At 32.4% G+C, this 20406-nt stretch overlaps 1 protein-coding gene and 1 pseudogene across 1 annotated transcript; both read left to right on the top strand.

Annotated features, from left to right (window-relative positions):
• The first annotated feature begins 4851 nt into the window (after positions 1 to 4851).
• Positions 4852 to 6461, top strand: LOC105155967 (cytosolic sulfotransferase 5 pseudogene; annotated as a pseudogene).
• Positions 6462 to 12948: 6487 nt separating this feature from the next.
• On the top strand, positions 12949 to 14727 carry LOC105155977 (cytosolic sulfotransferase 15). The gene is made up of 2 exons (XM_020696467.2): positions 12949 to 13108; positions 13398 to 14727. Exon 2 carries the CDS (start codon positions 13588 to 13590, stop codon positions 14584 to 14586), a length of 999 nt encoding a protein of 332 aa, XP_020552126.1. The 5' UTR covers positions 12949 to 13108; positions 13398 to 13587; the 3' UTR covers positions 14587 to 14727.
• Positions 14728 to 20406: the final 5679 nt, after the last annotated feature.

Here is a 20406-nt window from a genome sequence, read left to right on the forward strand (position 1 = left end):
ATAGAATATATATATATATATATTTGTGTTGCAAGTTATTTTCATTTTATTTAATTTGTTGCAGAATTGGTTATTAACCACACACTCTCAATATCTCTCAGATTTTCATGTATATACACTTGATAAGGTAGATTGCTTAATTTTTGGACCTTCAACTGCTGATCATCTCTTGAGTTTGTTGACTAGGTAACAACGATTAGTTTAAGCATTTTGTGTTAATTAATTAATTGTAGTTTACTTATTTTAGTTTTATAATTTTTTGATCTTATATGTTATGTATTCTTAATTAGTGTAATGTAATATTTATAAATTTATAGATCGAATTATATAATTATATATATACGTGTGAATATGTAGTGATATATATATATATATATATCATCATATTACGACAAAAAAGGAGATGGATGTATCATGAGAACATCTAGGGAAGCACAAGTCTTACACTGGAGTTTGAGGATGGGGTTAATACTTTCATAGAATGGGCCAAGTGCCAGCATGAATATATGGATGGACGCAAAATTAGGTGCCCTTGCCGGAAGTGCAAAACACAAAGTTCAAAACACTCGACGATGTTAGTTATCACTTGTGTATACTAGGGTTTTATGCTAGAATATTATAATTAGACTTCTCATGGCGAGGAGAGTTTGTAGGAGTACTTTGATGCTATGACTGCCCCTCCAGTACTGGAGGAGCAAACCCCAACTGCTCATGAGGAGGATAATTATTCACACTAGGGTGATAAATAACAAATGAATTAGGTGCAGATGATGGTTTTTGGTGTAGCCGGGTCTAGTTATTTTTCTTCTTCTCATGATGGTGTCTCTGAGGAATGTATGAGGTTATGGCCTATTGATGCCGGTCCTAATTCATATTATTATGGCGGTGGCCCCTATGATTATGTGTTAGGGTTGCCAGACCGTTTTTACGATGTAGTGCATGTTGCCGACTAGTCATTGTGGAACGATTGTACCTAATCTCAATTGACATCTGTTGCTGAGTTGGTGGATATCAAGGCAGACGATCGTATTTTTGAGCAACCATATGATCGAATATCCCAGTAGGCTAATAAAATATTGCACCAGGTCACACCCTAACAAGAGATTACTATAGGGCGAAGAAGTTGATAAATGATTTGAGTTTACCCGTTGAGAAGATTGATGCGTGTAAGAATGGCTGCATGATGTACTGGAAGGACGACGTCGATTTGGAGTATTGCTAGTTTTGTGGAGACGCTAGGTACAAGCCGACCTAATACGAGACCCCGCCGTAAGAAGTTCCCATATGCCATCCTTAGGTACCTGCCGCTTACTCCCTGTCTGCAGAGGTTGTATGCTTCTAGAGCAATTGCGGAGCACATGACGTGGCATGTCACACATTAGACAGAGGAGAGCTCCATATGTCATCTTTCCAATGCAGAGGCTTGGAGTTTTGACCGGACGTCTCCCTATTTTGTAGAAGAGCCGCATAATATTTGGTTGGGTCTTTGCACAGACGGTTTTGCGCCGCACAAGCAGTATGATCGTACTTATTCATGTTGGTATGTTATCAGTGCACCGTACAATCTTTCTATGTGCATGAATTCTCAGCACATGTTTCTTACGTTAGTGATCCCTGACCTTTCTAATTCGAAGCATTTGATTAATGTGTACTTGGAACCATTGATCGAAAGCTGCTGCAGTTTTGGAATGTTGGTGTTTGAACATACGATAATGCCATGGATCAAATATTTATTATGCGGGCTGCGTTGATGTGGACTGTGAACGACCTAACCGCCTGTGGAATGGCGTCTGGGTGGAGCACCTCCGGTGTTATGGATTGTCTAGTTTATATGGATAACACACGGTTATTCCATCTACAACATGATAGAAAGGTATGCTACTTTGACTGCCACAAATAGTTTATCCCTGAGGACCATCCCTACCAAAGGAACAAGAAAGCCTTCATAAAGAATCGTGTTGATTATAAGGTTGTATATCCGAGGTGATAGGAGATCAGATCCATGACTGGATTGCAGACATATGTCCTGCAACTGAAATGCCATAGAGACTCCTTCCGACTATTATAGCGACCACAAGTGGAAGAAGAAAAATATCTTCTGGGATCTTCCGTAATGGGCAACACATATGATCCGACACAACCTTGATGTCATTCACATTGAGAAAAATGTGCTTGACAATATATTTAATACCGTGATGGACATAAAGGGAAAGATGAAGGATAATTTGAATGCACGGAAGGATTTGAAAATTATCTGTAATGGCCCGTAGCTTGAGTTAGATGAATGTAAATCGAATCCTATGCCTAAAGAGGTCTATACCCCGATGAAGGAGCAGAAGAGCAGGATATGTGAATAGATTCATGGTTTTAAGTTTACGGATGGCTACACGTCTAACATTGCTCGCTGCGTCGACATGACGGAGTTGAAGATGCATGACATGAAGAGCCACGACTGTCACGTATTCATGCAGAATTGATCCTGGTTGCCTTTTGTAAGATGCTTCCTCAGCATGTATGGATTGCATTAACGGAGGTGAGTCTTTATTCTAAAGCATATGCTCGACTACGCTTGATGTCGCCAAGTTACATGAGTTGGAATATAATGTTGATGTCATCATGTGCAACCGTGAGAAGATATTTCCTCATGCTTTTTTCGACTTAATGGAGCACCTCATTGTTCACCTGCCATATGAGGATCGCATAGGGGAGCCAGTGCAATACAGGTGGTTGTACCCCTTTGAAAGGTTCCTACGTGACTTCAAGAAAAAGGTGAAGAATAAAGAACATGTTGAGACATCCATTATCGAGGCATACATTGTCGAAGAAATCAGTTTATTTTCGTCACAATACTTTGAGCCAGATGTTCTATCCAAACGAAGTATACCTCATAGAAACGATGATCTCACGAGCAATGAAGATGGAATTCGATGGTCTATTTTCAACTACACTGGCCGAGCTAGTGGTGCCTCAAAGAAGAGATGGCTCAGTGGATTAGAACGTCACATAATTGAGACGTGTATATTGACCAATTATGAATTAGTCACACCATATTATGAGTAAATTGTTATTTCCCAATTTTTCAATTTTAATATAAATGTTAAGTGTGTACATATATACATATATATATATATATATATATAGGGTTAAATTCATTTTGACCCCCTGTGATATATCAAAATATCAAAAATTCGCCTATGAAATTTTTAATATAAAAAATCATCCCTATGTTATGAATAAATAATCACAGTGCCCCTGGTCAACTTGAACCTATTTTTTTAGAAACAATGATTAAAATACCCTTTATAGTCAACCTGTCAAATTAAAAATATTAATATAGTATTATTTTGATTTATAATATATATAATTTATAACTATTAAAATATATTTATAATATATATAATTATAATTTATAAAAAATTTAAAATAAAAATTATAACCCCCCACCCACCCACCTGGTGAGGAGGGCGCTCGCGCGCCCTCCTCTTCAGCAGCGGCGCCGGCGGCGAAAAGTGTTTTATTTTTAAAAAAAGATTTATAATTTTTAATTAATTTATTTAAAATTATATTTTATTATATAAATAATTAAATAATAAAGTAATATTTTATTATTAATAAATATATATAATATTTAATTAAATAATTATATAATATTTTATTATTAATAAATATACAATATTATATATATTAGATGTGAGAGAAGGGCAAAAATGTCAAAAAAAAATTTTTTATAGCAAATTTGCAGTCAAGAGCGAGTGTGGCTCAATTTCTGTACGGAGAGGGTTTTTTTAACTTTATTTTATATCACAGGAGGGCTATTCGATACTTTAATTTTCATAGGTTTCTTTTTAACATTCCTATTATCACATGGGGGGTCTCTGGATTTTTCTCTATATATATAATTTAATTGTACTTCCATAGAGATCATTCTTGGATGAACTGTACCAGCACCACTAAACTGATGACCCAATTATTTAATCAACTTATATCGACTGATTTCAAGGATTGGTTCAAATCACGTGTAAGTTTATGCATTTTATTAATAATTGAAATTGTATGTTGTGCTACATATAAGATTGTATAATATATGAACGTACAGGTCTATCACGAGTTGAACTACATGACGACCCGATCAACCCATGTAGTTCAAAAATATAAGATGATAGTTACATCAATGTAATACTAATATTTATGAATATGCAAATTTGTTGCATACTGCGACAATGTATCAATGTCAATTATAATTTTTTCCACATAATAGATTCGTTTCTATAACATTAAATTGTCAAATATGGATCTTTTGTATATTTTAATAAAATAATAATTAATTATTTGGAATACCATTTGTAATGACTTTTTGAACACGGAGGAGCAAAATGACATCGTTTTATTCCTTTGGAATCCAGTTTTTAATGGACTTTTTACACGGCCTCCAATATGATGTTATTTATGGTAATACAAATATCATATGTTGTAACTCTGTTTGTAACGGTGTTATAAATGGCTAAATTATTGTAACCTTTAGGCATGACTACTCATTTATTGTAATACACTTTGTACCAAAAAAAAGATATATAATCGATACTTAGCAGATTTTCTCCATTCCTTGCTAACTCTCTTCTCTCACTCTATCTCCCTCTCCCCCCACGTTGGCCCCAGCCCCTGCTCCTACCCCTACCACCAACCCCTACTCTCAGATAAAAATCTTTTTTAGGTTAAGGTGATCTTTTTCAGATCAAGGTGATCTTTTTCAAATAAAAAAATTCTTCTTACTCTATAAGGTGTTCATTTGCAGATTAAAAATCTTTTTCAGAGTAAAATGATATTTTTCAGATAAAAAATCTTCTTCAGATACTAGCACGACCTCTATTAAAATAATCTTTTTTAAATTTTTAACCTAGTATTTTTCGGACAATAATGCGATCTTGACCTCATAGGGTGATCTCCATGACGATTCTTTTCCGGAGGCTAGCGGGACCTCATGGGACCATCACGCTGTTACATGTTTTGCCAAGAAATGCTTGCAGATGCTGTCCCGATCTTGACCTCATAGGGTGATCTCCATGACGATTCTTTTCCGGAGGCTAGCGGGACCTCATGGGACCATCACGCTGTTACATGTTTTGCCAAGAAATGCTTGCAGATGCTGTCCCACTCGACATATCTTGCCAGGAACTCAACCCTTCTTGGACATTGTGATTCCACCACTCTAATGGAGAGAAAAGAAGACCCGAAATGCTCTTCTGCAGAAGTTGTCGACAATAGTTCAAAGGATGAGTTTCTGGAGTTGCTTCAAACACTTGAACAACGGATGAATTGGGATGGCCAACGCCTTGTCAAATACAAGGGCTTTTGGTTGCTGCAACTGTTGTTCCGACCGATGTTATCCGCTCATAACAACTTCAGAGCCAAAGCCACGGACGTAATACTGTCAACCATGCCTAAATCAGGAACCACCTGGTTGAAAGCCCTCACGTTTTCCATTGCCAATCGCAATGTTTTTCCCATTGATCAAACTCCTCTACTCACTTCCACTCCTCACATGCTTGTGCCTTTCCTAGAGTTCAATGTCTATTGGGGGCAAGAAAATCCTGATCTCGAGAACGTTCCATGTCCGAGAATTTTCGCAACTCACATGCCTTTCGAAATCCTTCCTGATTCCATCCATGAAAGTGACTGTAGAATTATTTACATCTGCAGAAACCCATTGGACCAGTTCGTTTCGCATCGTCATTTCTTGCTTGAAAACAAGATCGAAAAAGAAGCAGATCCTCTTGACATAGACGAGGCTTTCGACATGTTTTGCCAGGGAATTCATCCATGCGGCCCCTTCTGGGATCATATGCTGGGATATTGGAACGCTCATTTGGAGAATCCAAGGAAAGTGTTGTTTCTAAAGTACGAAGACCTGAAAGAGGATATCACGTCTCAGGTAAAGAAGATTGCTGAATTTATGGGGTTCCCTTTTTCACAGGAGGAAGAAGAACAAGGCCTGATAGATCAAATCTCTGGGCTATGCAGCTTTGAAAGTCTCAGCAAATTGGCTGTGAACAAGACAGGTAATATTAATGGTATAGTGAAAAACACTTCTTTCTTCAGGAAGGGACAAGTTGGAGATTGGACCAATCATTTGACACCTGCCATGGTTGAACGCATCAAAAAGCTCATGGATAGCAAGTTCAGAAACTCCGGTTTAATGTTCAAGATCTGAAAAGGGGGGACACAATTTATCCGCACGATGATACGAGAAATGAACAAAAGAAATTCGTATAAAAGAAATATAGCAAAATTTTCTTCTAAGTAATTTGCTTTATTTTAAAAAACAGGCGTTATTTGTTATTTTTTTTTTCTCACAAGGAGTTTTTTTTGCTTATTTCACATATCAGGGAGGTAAATTGCATTTAACGTTAAACAAAAAAAAAGTATGAGCAGGTGAAATAGTTGTTTCTATTTCACCATAAAGACTTCTGTTGGTGTTAGTATCTCTGCTATGGAGATGCATTATTAATGTTGGTAGTGCAAAAACAAGATTTTATTTAAAACAGAATGTTGTTGATATGTCAAAACTACTGTTTCTAGACGAGTAAATTTATAATGATTTTATGTACTATGCTTATGTTATAACTGTTCTTGTATGGCTAATTGTCGTGGTGAATGGTGACCGCTGTATCACGTATGCCAGATTGGAATAGGGGACATACCATTTTCAAATGATCTCACCTACAAGTCAAATTCCTTTTAGTTCAAATTATAGCCAATAATAATTTATTTTTAGTGCAATGACTATAATTTATTTTTTTGTTGTATCTATATAATATATTTAAATTATTTTTTTTAGTTTTATTTTATTAAGCTGATATATTGAGTTATATATTTTATTTTAATTTATAAAATATTTAAAGAGTATAAAATTATTTATTATATACATGCAAAAATGTCATATCACGAAAATAAATATAAAATAAATTTCAAACCTCCTTTTTTTTTCTTTTTATATAAGCGCTTATGTGGCTGAGCAGAAATAAAAAATATTCAGTAAGTATAAGACCCCCAAAGCTAATATTAATTTTGAATACAACACTACTAATATTAATTTTGAAATTGAGTACTAAGTAGAGATTGGGAAGGAAATTTCATTTTGGGATTTGCTACCTAGGTCGCTTAACTAGGAACAATAAGGCAAAGCTCTGAGCCTTTTGCCAATAGTTGTAATTGCAACCACATCTTCTATTCAAATGCAAAGTTTATATAAATACTTTTTGTCAAACATTACACTAACACCTTAAAAAGTATAGTTATAATTTTTACAAAAAATATAGAATATTTGTATAATTTGACCTAATATCAAGGGTGTCAATATAATTTATCCAATTTCTTCGTAGTAACCCAATAGTACTATATTTAAATGAGTTGCAAATTTTATTGCCCGTACAACGACAACTACCAATATTTTGTTGAAGTGAAGGCGATGAACCATTATTTTTTTTTTAAATAAGTCGATTACAATTATCAATATTAAATATTTATAACTAATAACTAGCAATAACTATAACAAATCGTATATTAATCATCAAGATCATGTAATTATATTTAATCAACACCTATTATTAAAGTAGAATAATATCCCACGTATCGGTGAGATTTGAACCCATGACCTTAGAGTTATGGAGTCTCAACTTCGTCAATTCAGTTAAGTCTGATCTAAGGCAGCTACAAATATTTTGAAGAAAAAATAATTAATTTATAAACAAATATTGAATTGTATATGGATTTCAAGTTTATAGTTTTATTAGTATCTAAATATTGCAGTTTAAGTACATAATTGCAATTTCTGTTGCTAGTGTAAAATTCAATAATACATTAATCCAGATATTCATAATTTAGGGAAAATCTCAATTGTAGTCGTATATGTTAGGTGTCGTTCAATTTTGTTTTCATTTATTATATATAGTCGTAGTAAATATTTATTAACCACAGCAACGCAATGATTGTTGGCCATGGTTTTTGTGAAGGTGGCTAAAACATTTGCCGTGGCTAAAAACCATGACAAATGTTTTGACCATGGCTCTTAGTCATGACAAATAATTTTTTCATGGTGGAAAAATTAGTATTTTGCATCAGTTTTGTTTAACCGTAGTTAATAATAGTCATTTATCATGATTTTTAGCCATAATCATTAATATTTAAACAATGTTAATTTTTTTCTAATGTATGAATTTATGAAAGTTTAATATTAATTTGAAAAACATGTTGGGTTTGATTATGAGCAATGAGAAAAGATAGTTACAGTATATGATTTCTTTGAATGGACAAAATGCTAATTAATTAACCTAAAGATCGAAATTATTAATATTTTGAAAATTAAAAGATTAAAATAAAACTTTCATATATTTGGGGACTGAAAATAAAAAATAATAATAATATATGAGGATCAAAACTATATTTATCCCAAATAATCCTTGCCGATCCGAGCAACTATGCACCTTGACATCATTGGAGGGACAAATGCATTATTGATAAGATTATTTTTATGTTAGGCCACATCCCTGGCATGGTACTTTCGAGTTATTTATTTATTTATTAGTAAAAAAATATTATATTAATATAATTTATAAAAATATTATAATATTAATATATCGAGTCGTGATTTAAAATCATGATTCGACATTAAAAATAATTTTTTTTAATTAAAACCCCCAAGTCGCGATCACAGATCGTGATTTGGTGTCGTGATTTAAGGTCACGACTTGGCCATTTTTTTTTAATTCGTTTAATTAAATTTTGTATAATTTAATTATATATAATTAATTTTTAACAACATATTAAAGTCCAAAAAATTATAATGTTAAAATTGTATTAATTTAAAAATTTACAATTAAGGGTACAAATGTAATAGTGTATTTTTTTTGTACAATTGTAAAAAATACAATGAAGTATACAATTACAAATGCAAAAAATATCCACCCGTTCCACAATTGCGTCTGTGGCGTTGATGCCGAGATCTTCTTATTTCCTCGCCCATATTTTACACTGGCTCATTTTGTGCCTCATTTTCGTCACCACCGAACTAACTTGATATTGTTGCGGAACTAGACTCCACATTGTCACAATATGCACTAAACGATGGAAATCAAATTGGTGAAGTATTGTATCCTTGTGCATATGGTTGATTAATACCAAGACCAAGGTCAAGATGTACTTGTGAAAAATAATCTTGTGTTTGGTTTGACATATATGGAGTCGATTGAAACCAATCAACTTGAGGCGGTTGAGCATGTAATAATCTTGAGGCGGTTGAGGCACGCAATAAAGTTTTAAGGGCATTCACCTTATTTGCCTGAAAATTGTAGAAAAATAATGAGCCTTGTGTTGTAAAAGAAAATCTAAAATAAAATATGTAATACTATATACCAACATACCACAACTTGCAATATAGGTGCTTCTCCAGGTTGGTACCCGCTTTCAACATGTCTATCAGTAGATGACGATACAAAATTCTTGTTATGTTGTAGTACCATTCCCAATAGCCTCGTTCTGTTTCTCTTCTATTGGAAATAGGTTGCCTCTGTACAACCGTGTCATATCGTCTTTGCCATCTAGTGATATATTCTATGTGTTGCAGGTACCAATCTATAGCCGTGTGATTTTTTGGGAGATCTGATGGAGGCTCATATCCCGGGTATCCATCGCTTTTGGAATATTTTGCCTCATCCCGAATTGGTGAAGAACCCGTTCGGGATGATGCATTTCAACTATTGCGTAGAATATAAATGGACATGATGACCTCCACAATTGAGGGTTCAAATTAGCGGCGTAAGCCATAATGACATCCGAGTTCATGTCATACAACTGCCAGATGAACTATAATAAATAAAAAGATGAAAATTAATACACATTTAATTCACGATATAAATATACGTATAATATTAAAAATAAGTTACCTGATCCGCCTGCATCTGATGAGTGTCGAAGTCACCAAAAATAATTCCTACTACACTTGTGAAAGTGGGAGTAGGGTCGATCCACAGAGATTGGTTTTAAGTTAATTTCTTTTAGAAAAATGGAAAATAATGGGGGAAGGATGTTGATAAAAAGATGTGATCAAAAGCCAAATAATTAAAAATACCTGATAAAAATATGAGAGAGAGATTTTCTGGTTAAGGCTAGGATCATGCTTGATTCTCGTGAGTTGATCATTAATGCAAGAATAACACATGTATGGACAAATAAACCAGTTATGGTTGTTGGTACGACCTAACAACCTCACCTTTCCTTACCTTTTCGTTAGCCAAGGTACGATCGTTGGCTAGATCTCTAATTAACAGACAACCTTGGGAACGTCCACAAGATTTAATCTATTAACAGCATTAAGAATTAGAAAGGCCTGATTCTAATCAACAAACTCCTACGAGGACAATTCGTTTAAACTAGATCATGCATTCCCCATAACATAATTAAATACTGTGACATAACTAATCATGCTACGTTGCCACTAAGTATTGAACTAAATAAACAATTACACGGATTTATAAAGTTCAATTAGCTAAGCAAACCTTCTTGATAATGAACAACCGGCCGAATCATTCATAAATCAGACGTTTGTAATTAAAGCACAGAGAATAACATGAATATTTGTTTGACAAGTGTAGAACGCAGATTAGATCTCACAACATAATGGGAATCAAGCAATCACCATACCTTAACCAGAAAATTAGGAATTTAGCCGGACATATTAATAGAAGAACACACTAGAAAGTGGAATTCCATTAATTCCGGTAGTAGAATAAAATTAAAGAGAAGAGATGAACAGAGAATTCTATATAGTTCTAACATAAAAACTGAACGTCTTCTAATGAAGAGATCCCCCCTATTTATAATAAAAGTCCCCTACGAATCTAGACGTAGTGGGGGGATAGATACATGATAAACTCTAAAAAGGTAAATAGATTACAAAAGATAAGTTTAAAAGAATCCTTTCTAAATCTAAACACTTGATTCCTTTATCGCTTGGGGAAATCGTTCGTGCTTATCCTTATCCCGAGTTGACTACTCCATTAAGCGTGGGCGCACTTTGTCAATTTTGCAGAAACGTCCTTGTAATCTTCCTTTTTGCTGAATATGCAATAAAATCACACAATTAGGAATATTTTGGCTTAAAAAGGAAGATTAAATTGCTATAAAATCATTATAATTGCAGAGTTATCAGCATCTAATCTAGTATTTCTCTTATCACCTGGACAGTTCCCCGTACTGTTTTGGTGAACGTGTGCTGACAATTTCAAGTAGCACCATATGGTGCTGCTAAGAAGTTCTGTAATGTTGGCTAACAACCAACTATGGACGGATTTTGCACATAAGATGTTCACACGTTGGTATCAAAAGTCTATTGAGCATACCATTACCAAATACCATCAGTTCCAACAGTCCGCCTCGATTGTTACAAGACGCCACAGTGGATATGGAGTCAATACCGATGTTGTCAAAATTACGAACCGAGAATATTCTTGCGGCAAGTGGACTCAATTTGGTAGTCCTTGCAGTCATGCTCAAAAGGTATGTGCTGCATACATGATTAATGATGCATCAATGGTGAAATATTATTATGATATAGTGGCTTATAAGAATACATATTCTAAGTCATTTGAACCTCTGCATTCCGAAAATTATTGGGATGTACCGGAATTTGAGTTGGTCGACGATACTACTATTCGCATATCTTCGCGCCCTGGTTGAAATCAAACAACACGTATTCACAACGAGATGAATTGGGCGCAAACGCGTGTAAGACAACAAGCCCAACAAAGAAATTGTTCAACACAATCAGATGTGCCGGTACTGGGTTGGCAAGAATAATTGTATATTTCATTGATTTTTTTACAATTGTACAAAAATATACACTATTACATTTGTACACTTAATTGTAATTTTTTAAATTAATATAATTTTAATATTATGATTTTTTGACTTTAATATGTTATTAAAAATTAATTTTATATAATTAATTTAAACAAAATTTAATTAAATAAAATTAAAAAGAAAAAGAAAATAGTACAAGTCGTGATTCCAAGTCGTGATTCACCCCAACCAATAGAAATTTTTTTTACAATAAATAGAAAATAATATAATTTTTTTTACAATAAAAAAATAAATAACCTTGGCACTTCACCCCAACCACAAGGTAGCATCCACGAACCGACCACTATTTTAAAAAGAAATATTTTGCCTCGAGTTGTGGATGCATCGCGGCTTAAATTTAAAGAAATATATATTTATGGTGGCTAACCATGACTCATCACAATTATGTTAACATATTTAAAAAAAAAATTATTTTTTAACTTTTTGTTTATAATAAATAAATAATTAAACCAACTGTTCCCGTGGTCTTGTTATGACTAAGAATTAGAAGACAGATCCAACATAGAGATTGGGGATGGCAGATGAGATTAAATATATTATATATATAATAAAATTACAAAGTTTAATTACGATATTTTAAAATTCAAGCACACGATTCATATGAAATTTAAATATATACAAGACTGTGTCCATTAGATCATATCAGACGGTATGATTTAAAATCACATGGCCTGATTCAACGATGCAACGTCTTGAATGATTACTCTTATATTTTGGGTACGATATCTCGACATCCATATATCCAATAAGTCTAAAACTTTACCAAATGTATTTTTTTATAAATTTGATCATATCGAATGGTTTGATATGAATTTTGATGGCCCGACTAACCCATGTTGTTCAACAATGTAAGATGATGGTTAATTACATCAATGTTGTACTAACATTTATAAATATATAAATTTTGCAAATTGTGAGCATATATTGATTTCAACTATATCTATCTAAAAATTTGATGATTTGATCGAATGATCTAAAATAATAATAATAATAACAATAATAATACAACAAAAAGTTAAAAACCCATTTTTCTCTGTCTCTTTTTCTGGTTTCTTCTTCCTTTTCCTTTCTCTCTTTCTCATTATATCTCCATTCTTTCTCCTCTTTCATTTCTTCCCTAAAGCAATCTCTTAGAAACAAATTCACGGCAACAAGGACGGAAAGTCGGCAACGAGGACGGCGACGAGTACGATAGGTAATTCTTCTTTTTTTGTTGCACTTTACTTATTCTTCTTTTTCTTGCGTTTGGGTGTGGTTTTAATATCTTCTATTTTCTATAACCAAAACAAGTTGAAGAAAGGGTGAAAGTTGTGAAAGTTCATGACTGTTGTAGCAGTTTATATGTAAGATTAAAGTTCTATTATCATACTAATCAGATTCAGGGGCACATTGATTTGTTTAATTCTTGTTTAGTCCGATTTAGGGGCACTATGATTTGTTTAATTCTTATTGTTGGATTCTTTCTTCTCAATTGTTTCTCTCAGCTCATCGGCTCGAGCTCGAACTCAAAATTACAGAGTCAAGCTCGACAAAAATGGTCGACTCGTTGCCACCCTTAGTTGCGATCATCACACTGTCACATGTTTTGCCAAGTAATGCTTGCTGATCCAGTCCCACTCGACATATCTTGCCAGGAACGCAACCCTTCTTGGACATTGTGATTCCACCACTCTAATGGAGAGAAAAGAAGACCCGAAATGCTCTTGTGCAGAAGTTGTCGACGATAGTTCAAAGGATGAGTTTCAGGAGTTGCTTCAAACACTTGAACACCGGATGAATTGGGATGGCCAAGGCCTTGTCAAATACAAGGGCTTTTGGTTGCTGCAACTGTTGTTCCGACCGAGTTTATCAGCTCATAACAACTTCAGAGCAAAAGCCACGGATGTAATACTGTCAACCATGCCTAAATCAGGAACCACCTGGTTGAAAGCCCTAACGTTTTCCATTGCCAATCGAAATGTTTTTCCCATTGATCAAACTCCTCTACTCACTTCCACTCCTCACATGCTTGTGCCTTTCCTAGAGTTCGATGTCTATTGGGAGCAAGAAAATCCTAATCTTGAGAACATTCCATGTCCGAGAATTTTCGCAACTCACATGCCTTTCGAAATCCTCCCTGATTCCATCCATGAAAGTGACTGTAGAATTATTTACATCTGCAGAAACCCATTGGACCAGTTCGTTTCGCATCGTCTTTTCTTTCTTGAAAACAAGATCGAAAAAGAAGCAGATCCACTTGACATAGATGAGGCTTTCAATATGTTTTGCCAGGGAATTCATCCATGTGGTCCCTTCTGGGATCATATGCTTGGATATTGGAACGCTCATTTGGAGAATCCACGAAAAGTGTTGTTTATAAAGTACGAAGACCTGAAAGAGGATATCACGTCTCAGGTGAAGAAGATTGCTGAATTTATGGGGTTCCCTTTTTCACAGGAGGAAGAAGAGCAAGGCCTGATAGATCAAATCTCAGGGCTATGCAGCTTTGAAAGTCTCAGCAATTTGGCTGTGAACAAGACAGGTAATCTTAAAGGTATTGTGGAAAACAGTACTTTCTTCAGGAAGGGACAAGTTGGAGATTGGACCAATTATTTGACTCCTGCCATGGTTGAACGCATCAAAAAGCTCATGGATAGCAAGTTCGGAAACTCCGGTTTAACGTTCAAGATCTGAAAAGGGGAGACAAAATTTATCGGCACCTCACGTGAGAAATAAGCAAAAAATCCGTGTAAAAGAAAAAGAATAAATTATTCTTCTCAGTAATTTGTTTCATTTTTAAAACACAGGTGTTATTTGCTAATTTTTTTTTCACAAGGTGCTTTTTTTTTTGCTCATTTCACATATCATGGAGGTAAATTGCATTTTACATAAAAAAAAAAAAAAAAGTACAAGCAGGTGAAATAGTTGTTTCTGTTTTACCATAGACTTCTATTGGTGTTACTATCTCTACTACAGGATGCATTATTAATGTTGGTAGTGCAAAAACAAGAGTTTATTTAAAATGAGATGTTGTTGATATGTCGAAACTATTGTTCCTAGAAAAATAAATTTATAATGATTTTATTTACTATGTTTATGTTATAACTTTTCTTGTGTGGCTAATTGTCGTGGTGAAGGGTGACCGTCGTCTCACGTATGCTAGATTGGAATAGAGGACAAACCATTTTCAAATGATCTCATCTACAAGTTAAATACCTTTTGATTAAAATTGTAGTAAATAATAATTTATTTTTAGTGCCATGACTATAATTTGGGATTAATGCTTATTGCAATTACACCCTTTTCACTTTATATATATAGGTTACATTACATTTTTTTTTACGGTAAGTGACAAAAAAAAGATGGTAAATAGAGGTGACAATCAATAACCTAAAATTAAAATTTTTTAGATAATTGCTACCGACCATCGAATTTTAAAAAGTGGTCGAAATTTATTGAAGTGGACAAATCTAGAATTTTTTAAATTGAAAACTTTGCAAATTGTGTATGTTTTAACGATATTTCGCTAACTAAGCATTGACTTGATAAAAAAATATATGTTTCAGTATATTTAATTATAAAATATTTTTTTTAAAAAAAAAATCCTACCTCCCTACCCCACCCCCCCCACCCCCATAGGTCCCCTCCGCCTCCCCCATAGAATGGGGCGACGCCCGAGCACTGTGGCATTGTCTTCGCCTCTTTCTTGGTGGCTACAGGGAGGGGGGGCAGGCGGGGGGAATTTATTTAAAAAATGCAGGAAAAAAAAAGTTAGAAAAGTAAGGTTCTTTGAAAAGATTTAGAAAATTAAGTGGCACCGCAGTTACTCACCGCGGTGCCACAATTTTTATTTTAAAAAAAAAAATTTCTCTATGTCACCGCGGTGAGTAACCGTGGTGCCACTTAATTTTCTAAATCTTTCCAAAGAACCTTACTTTTCTAAATTTTTTTTTCCTGCATTTTTTAAATAAATTCCCCGGCGGGCGGGGGAGGGGGTGGAGGGTTAGTTCTTATATTTAAATATATATCTTATAAAATATTTATTTTATTTTTTTAAATTTATGATTATTTTTAAAACATTCTTTTTATATTTTTATGTATTTATATATTTTCTAAAACATTCTTTTTATATTTCTAAAACTTAATTTTCGATTTCTTTACCCTTATTATAATACTTTAAATTTATTTTTCAATATTGCACATCTATAACTGATATTAGAGTTTTCAATAATTCGAATAATTTAATACTAATAAAATTTACACTTACATGTTACATAAAATCAGTACTCATAATGGATCAAAAGTTTTCAACATGCATCGACCATTTTGATCTTCTCAGAAAGTGTATTTTTCATGAACAATACCAATAGGTTCTAACACAAACAGAAAAATTCATCAATTGAGAAAACAAACACAAATAACTGATTAGTTGCATAAATGCTCATCTTTTATTTTATTTTATTTTTTTGTTTCAAGCCCTCGAACTTGCTGACCATGAGCTTTTTGATGCGCTCAGCCATGGCAGGAGTCAAATAATTGGTCCCGTTTCCAACTTGTTCATTTTTTTGAAGAATGAACTATTTTTCACAATACCATTAATATTAGGGATAATTACATTTACACCTCTCATTTATTGTCATTTTATAGAAACTATTCCTGCTTTTTTCAAAAATTACAAAAATCACCCCTGATAGCCTTTAAAATTAAAAAATGCCCCTGTTGACCCAATCAAATTTTAATTTACTTTTTCAATAAGACGAATGCCCTTAGGGTGTTTGTGTAATTAACACAAGGTAGAGGGGGTGCCAAGGTTAAGGAATGAATAATATGACTATTTGATTAATTTATTTTACTGAATCTTTATATAAAATTAGACATCTTAATAATTGAAATGTTAAATTTTTTAATTAATATATTAATAAAAATTAGTTACTAGGTTACAAATTTAAATTTAAAAACTATTTTTATGAATTATTTTAAATTCTTAAAATTAAAACATTTATTTTTTTTATGTTTATGTATAAATAAATTTTATTAAAATTAATAAATCATACATATATGTGTATATATTATACAATATAAATATATAAATGTGTATATAATTTGACATACTTATATTTACATAATTGAGGGTGGGCATGACGATAGAGTAGGGGAAGCAGAAATAATTTTTTTAAAGTAAATTAATTTAATAAATTAAAATACTTTTTTAATAAATAAATTATTCATTTTACTAAGTCTAATGTGATTTAAATACGACACTATTAATATTAATTCTGAAATTGAGTACTAAGTCGAGATTGGGAAGGAAATTTCATTTTCGGATTTGCTACCGAGGTCGGCTTCACAAGAAACAACAAGGCAGAGCTCTGAGCCTTCAACCTCGGCACAATAGGAGCTTGGCGAGTCTTCTTCGGCCTGCCAAGGGACCTTCTTTTTCTCCATTTCAACCACGAATGCTCCTTCTGTATTTATACAAATATCATATAATTATATTTAATCAATATCTACTATTAAAATAGAATAGCATCTCACATATTGGTGAGATTTGAACCCATGACCTTAAAGTTATAAACCTGATCTAAGGCAGCTACCAATATTCTGAAGAAAATATAATGAATTTATAAACAAATATGGAATTTTATATGGATTTCAAGTTTATAGTTTTATTAGGGGTGAATCGCAATTTATCCCCCTGTGATATTGAAAATGAGAATATTACCTCTCTATGAAAAAAAACATAGCAATTTACCCCCTATACTTTTTTAAAATAAAATAATTTACCTCCTTATACACGGAGGTAAATTGCTTCATTTTAAAAATCATGGGGGAGGGGGGTAAATTGTTGTATTTTAAAAAATATAGGGAGGTAAATCGCTATTTATTTTTTATTAGCGAGTAATTTGCTCATTTGCAATATCACAAGAAAGTTGCTTGCATTTTTCTCATTTTATTAGTATCTAAATGTTGCAGTTTAAGTACATAATTGCAATTTCTGTTGCTAGAGTAAAATTCAATAATGCAGTAATCCAGATATTCATAATTTAGGGAAAATCTCAATTGTAGTCGTATATGTTAGGTCTTGTTCAATTTTGATTTCATTTATTATAAAAATATTAGTTTCAGTACAATATTTTTCGATTTGTCTTAATTTTGATCCCAACGATAAATAATTAACGAAAAATGTCAATTGTTCGTTGAAATGCATATTATGGGAATAATAATACATAGCTTTGACACAAAAGAGAGAAAATGAATAAATAAATACATGACTTAACCTGGTCTTGAGCCGGGCCTGTTGGATCATTTTATTTACAACAATAATGCATGACCTATCAATTTTATTTTATTCTTCTAAATTGACTATTTTAGTAAATTTTTTTTTTATTTTTGAACTAAAAATCATTATCTTTATTGTTCTAATTCTAAATTTTTAGTACTTTAATTCATTAATACTCTTTGTTTATTTTTTTCAAAGTTTAATTTAGGTTCTATTTTAATTTATTATCATCTAAGTTTATTACCTTAAGCTTGTTCATCAATTTATTATTTAAGTTCATTATATAGTGTTAACTATTATTCTTTTTAGTTATAATTTTATGTGATTTAATTTATTATTGATTTTATTTCATAATATAATCATAATTATTCAAAAGTAAACCTCAATTTCACAAAATATAAAAATAAAATAGGCACATTCAAGCCTAACCTAGTCCTTGTCCTTAACTGGCCCGATTCATGGGCTGGATCAGGGTTTATAAATGATCTCAATTGGGGCCCATTTAAAAATTCATGACCATTCTAAAATCGATTATGAACAGTAATGAGCTAGTCTTAGATTAAACTTTTTGAAATTAGTCGGGATAATTATAGTTTTGATCCTCTATATTGTCACTATTTTGTTTTCAATCCTTAAATATATTGAAGTTCTATTTTAGTCCTTCAACTTTTAAAATATTAACATTGTCAGTCCTTAGGCCTAATTAATGACTATTTTGCCCTTTCAAATAAAACATATAGTCCAACTATCCTTTCTCTATGCTCATGATCAGGCCCAACATGCTTTCGAATATAAAATTGAGCCTCAATAAATTTGTACTTTTCTTTGACCGCCTTGTTCCTGGGTATTCCAAGTACTCAGTATTCCCGAGTAGTGTGGTTAGAGAAAGCCCGTAAATCGAGGACTTGGAATACTCCGAGAACAAGGTGATCAAAGAAAAGTATCACTAGAAAAATTATAACATTTAACTGCGGTTAATTGTCATGGTTAATAACAAATAGCCGTAGCAAATATTTATTGACCACGGTCACGTAACGGTTGTTGGCCGTAGTTCTTGCGATGGTGGCTAAAACATTTGCCTTGGCTAGAAACCATGACAAATGTTTTGACTATGGCTTTTAGTCATGACAAATAATTTTTTCGTGGTGTAAAAACTAGTTTTTCTTCATCATCTTTGTTTAACCATAGTTAATAGTAATCAATTACCATGATTTTTAGTCATAGTCATTAATATTGTAGATAATATCAATTTTTTTTAATATATGAATTTATGAAGGCATAATTTTATTTTTGAAAGCATGTTGAGCCAGAACATGAGCTTTGAAAAAAGATAGTTGCACTATATGATTTCTTTGAAACGAGAAAATAGTAATTAATTAGGCTTAAGGATCGAAATTGTTAATACTTTAAAAATTAAAGGACTAAAATAGAACATTCATATGTTTGGGGACTGAAAATAAAATAATAGTAATATATAAGGACCAAAACTATAATTATCCGAACAACTATGCACCTTGACATCATTGGACGGATAAATGCATTATTGATAAGATTATTTTATGGTAGGCCATTGCACATCCCTGGCATGGCACTTTCCCCCTTGACTTATTAGTATAAGAAATTAGAAGATGGATTCCAAACGGCTGTCATAAAATAATGGGCTAAATGGTTTTTTGGTAGATCATTATTGATTTGGTATCATAAGTGTAGTGATTCGTTTTTTTATTATAAAATATAAAAATATGTCTTTTTGGTCATAAGTTAACAGCAGCGGCACATGACCGTTAACGGTCGTTAATTCCTATTAGCTCACGTAATTTTAACTTCAAAAATTCTGTTTAATGGTACGATAAAAGATATGAAAAATCTATTTTTTGGTACCATTAAGAGAAAAAAAATATTTTGCCAACTTCGACCACAATCTATAAGATTTGTTTTTCTTTTTACGAAAATAAAAATGTTAGAAAAATTATTTTAATATATACAATAAAATAGATCTAAAATTATAATTATTTTATTTTAGATAATTTCTAGGATTTTTTTTTACTATTTTCAAATTAAATTATTATTTGATCTAAAACTATATTAATATTTGAACACAAACTATAAAAAGTAAAAATTATTTTTTAAAAAAACTATTAGATAATTTTTTAAATAATAAATTAATTTTTAAACTATAATTACTTATATTCAACATCAATTGTCTATTAATTCTTTTTAAATTAAACTTTTAT

Source organism: Sesamum indicum, linkage group LG1 (genome assembly GCF_026168435.1).
Source record: "Sesamum indicum cultivar Baizhima isolate 11 linkage group LG1, ASM2616843v1, whole genome shotgun sequence".
NCBI classification, from domain to species: domain Eukaryota; kingdom Viridiplantae; phylum Streptophyta; class Magnoliopsida; order Lamiales; family Pedaliaceae; genus Sesamum; species Sesamum indicum.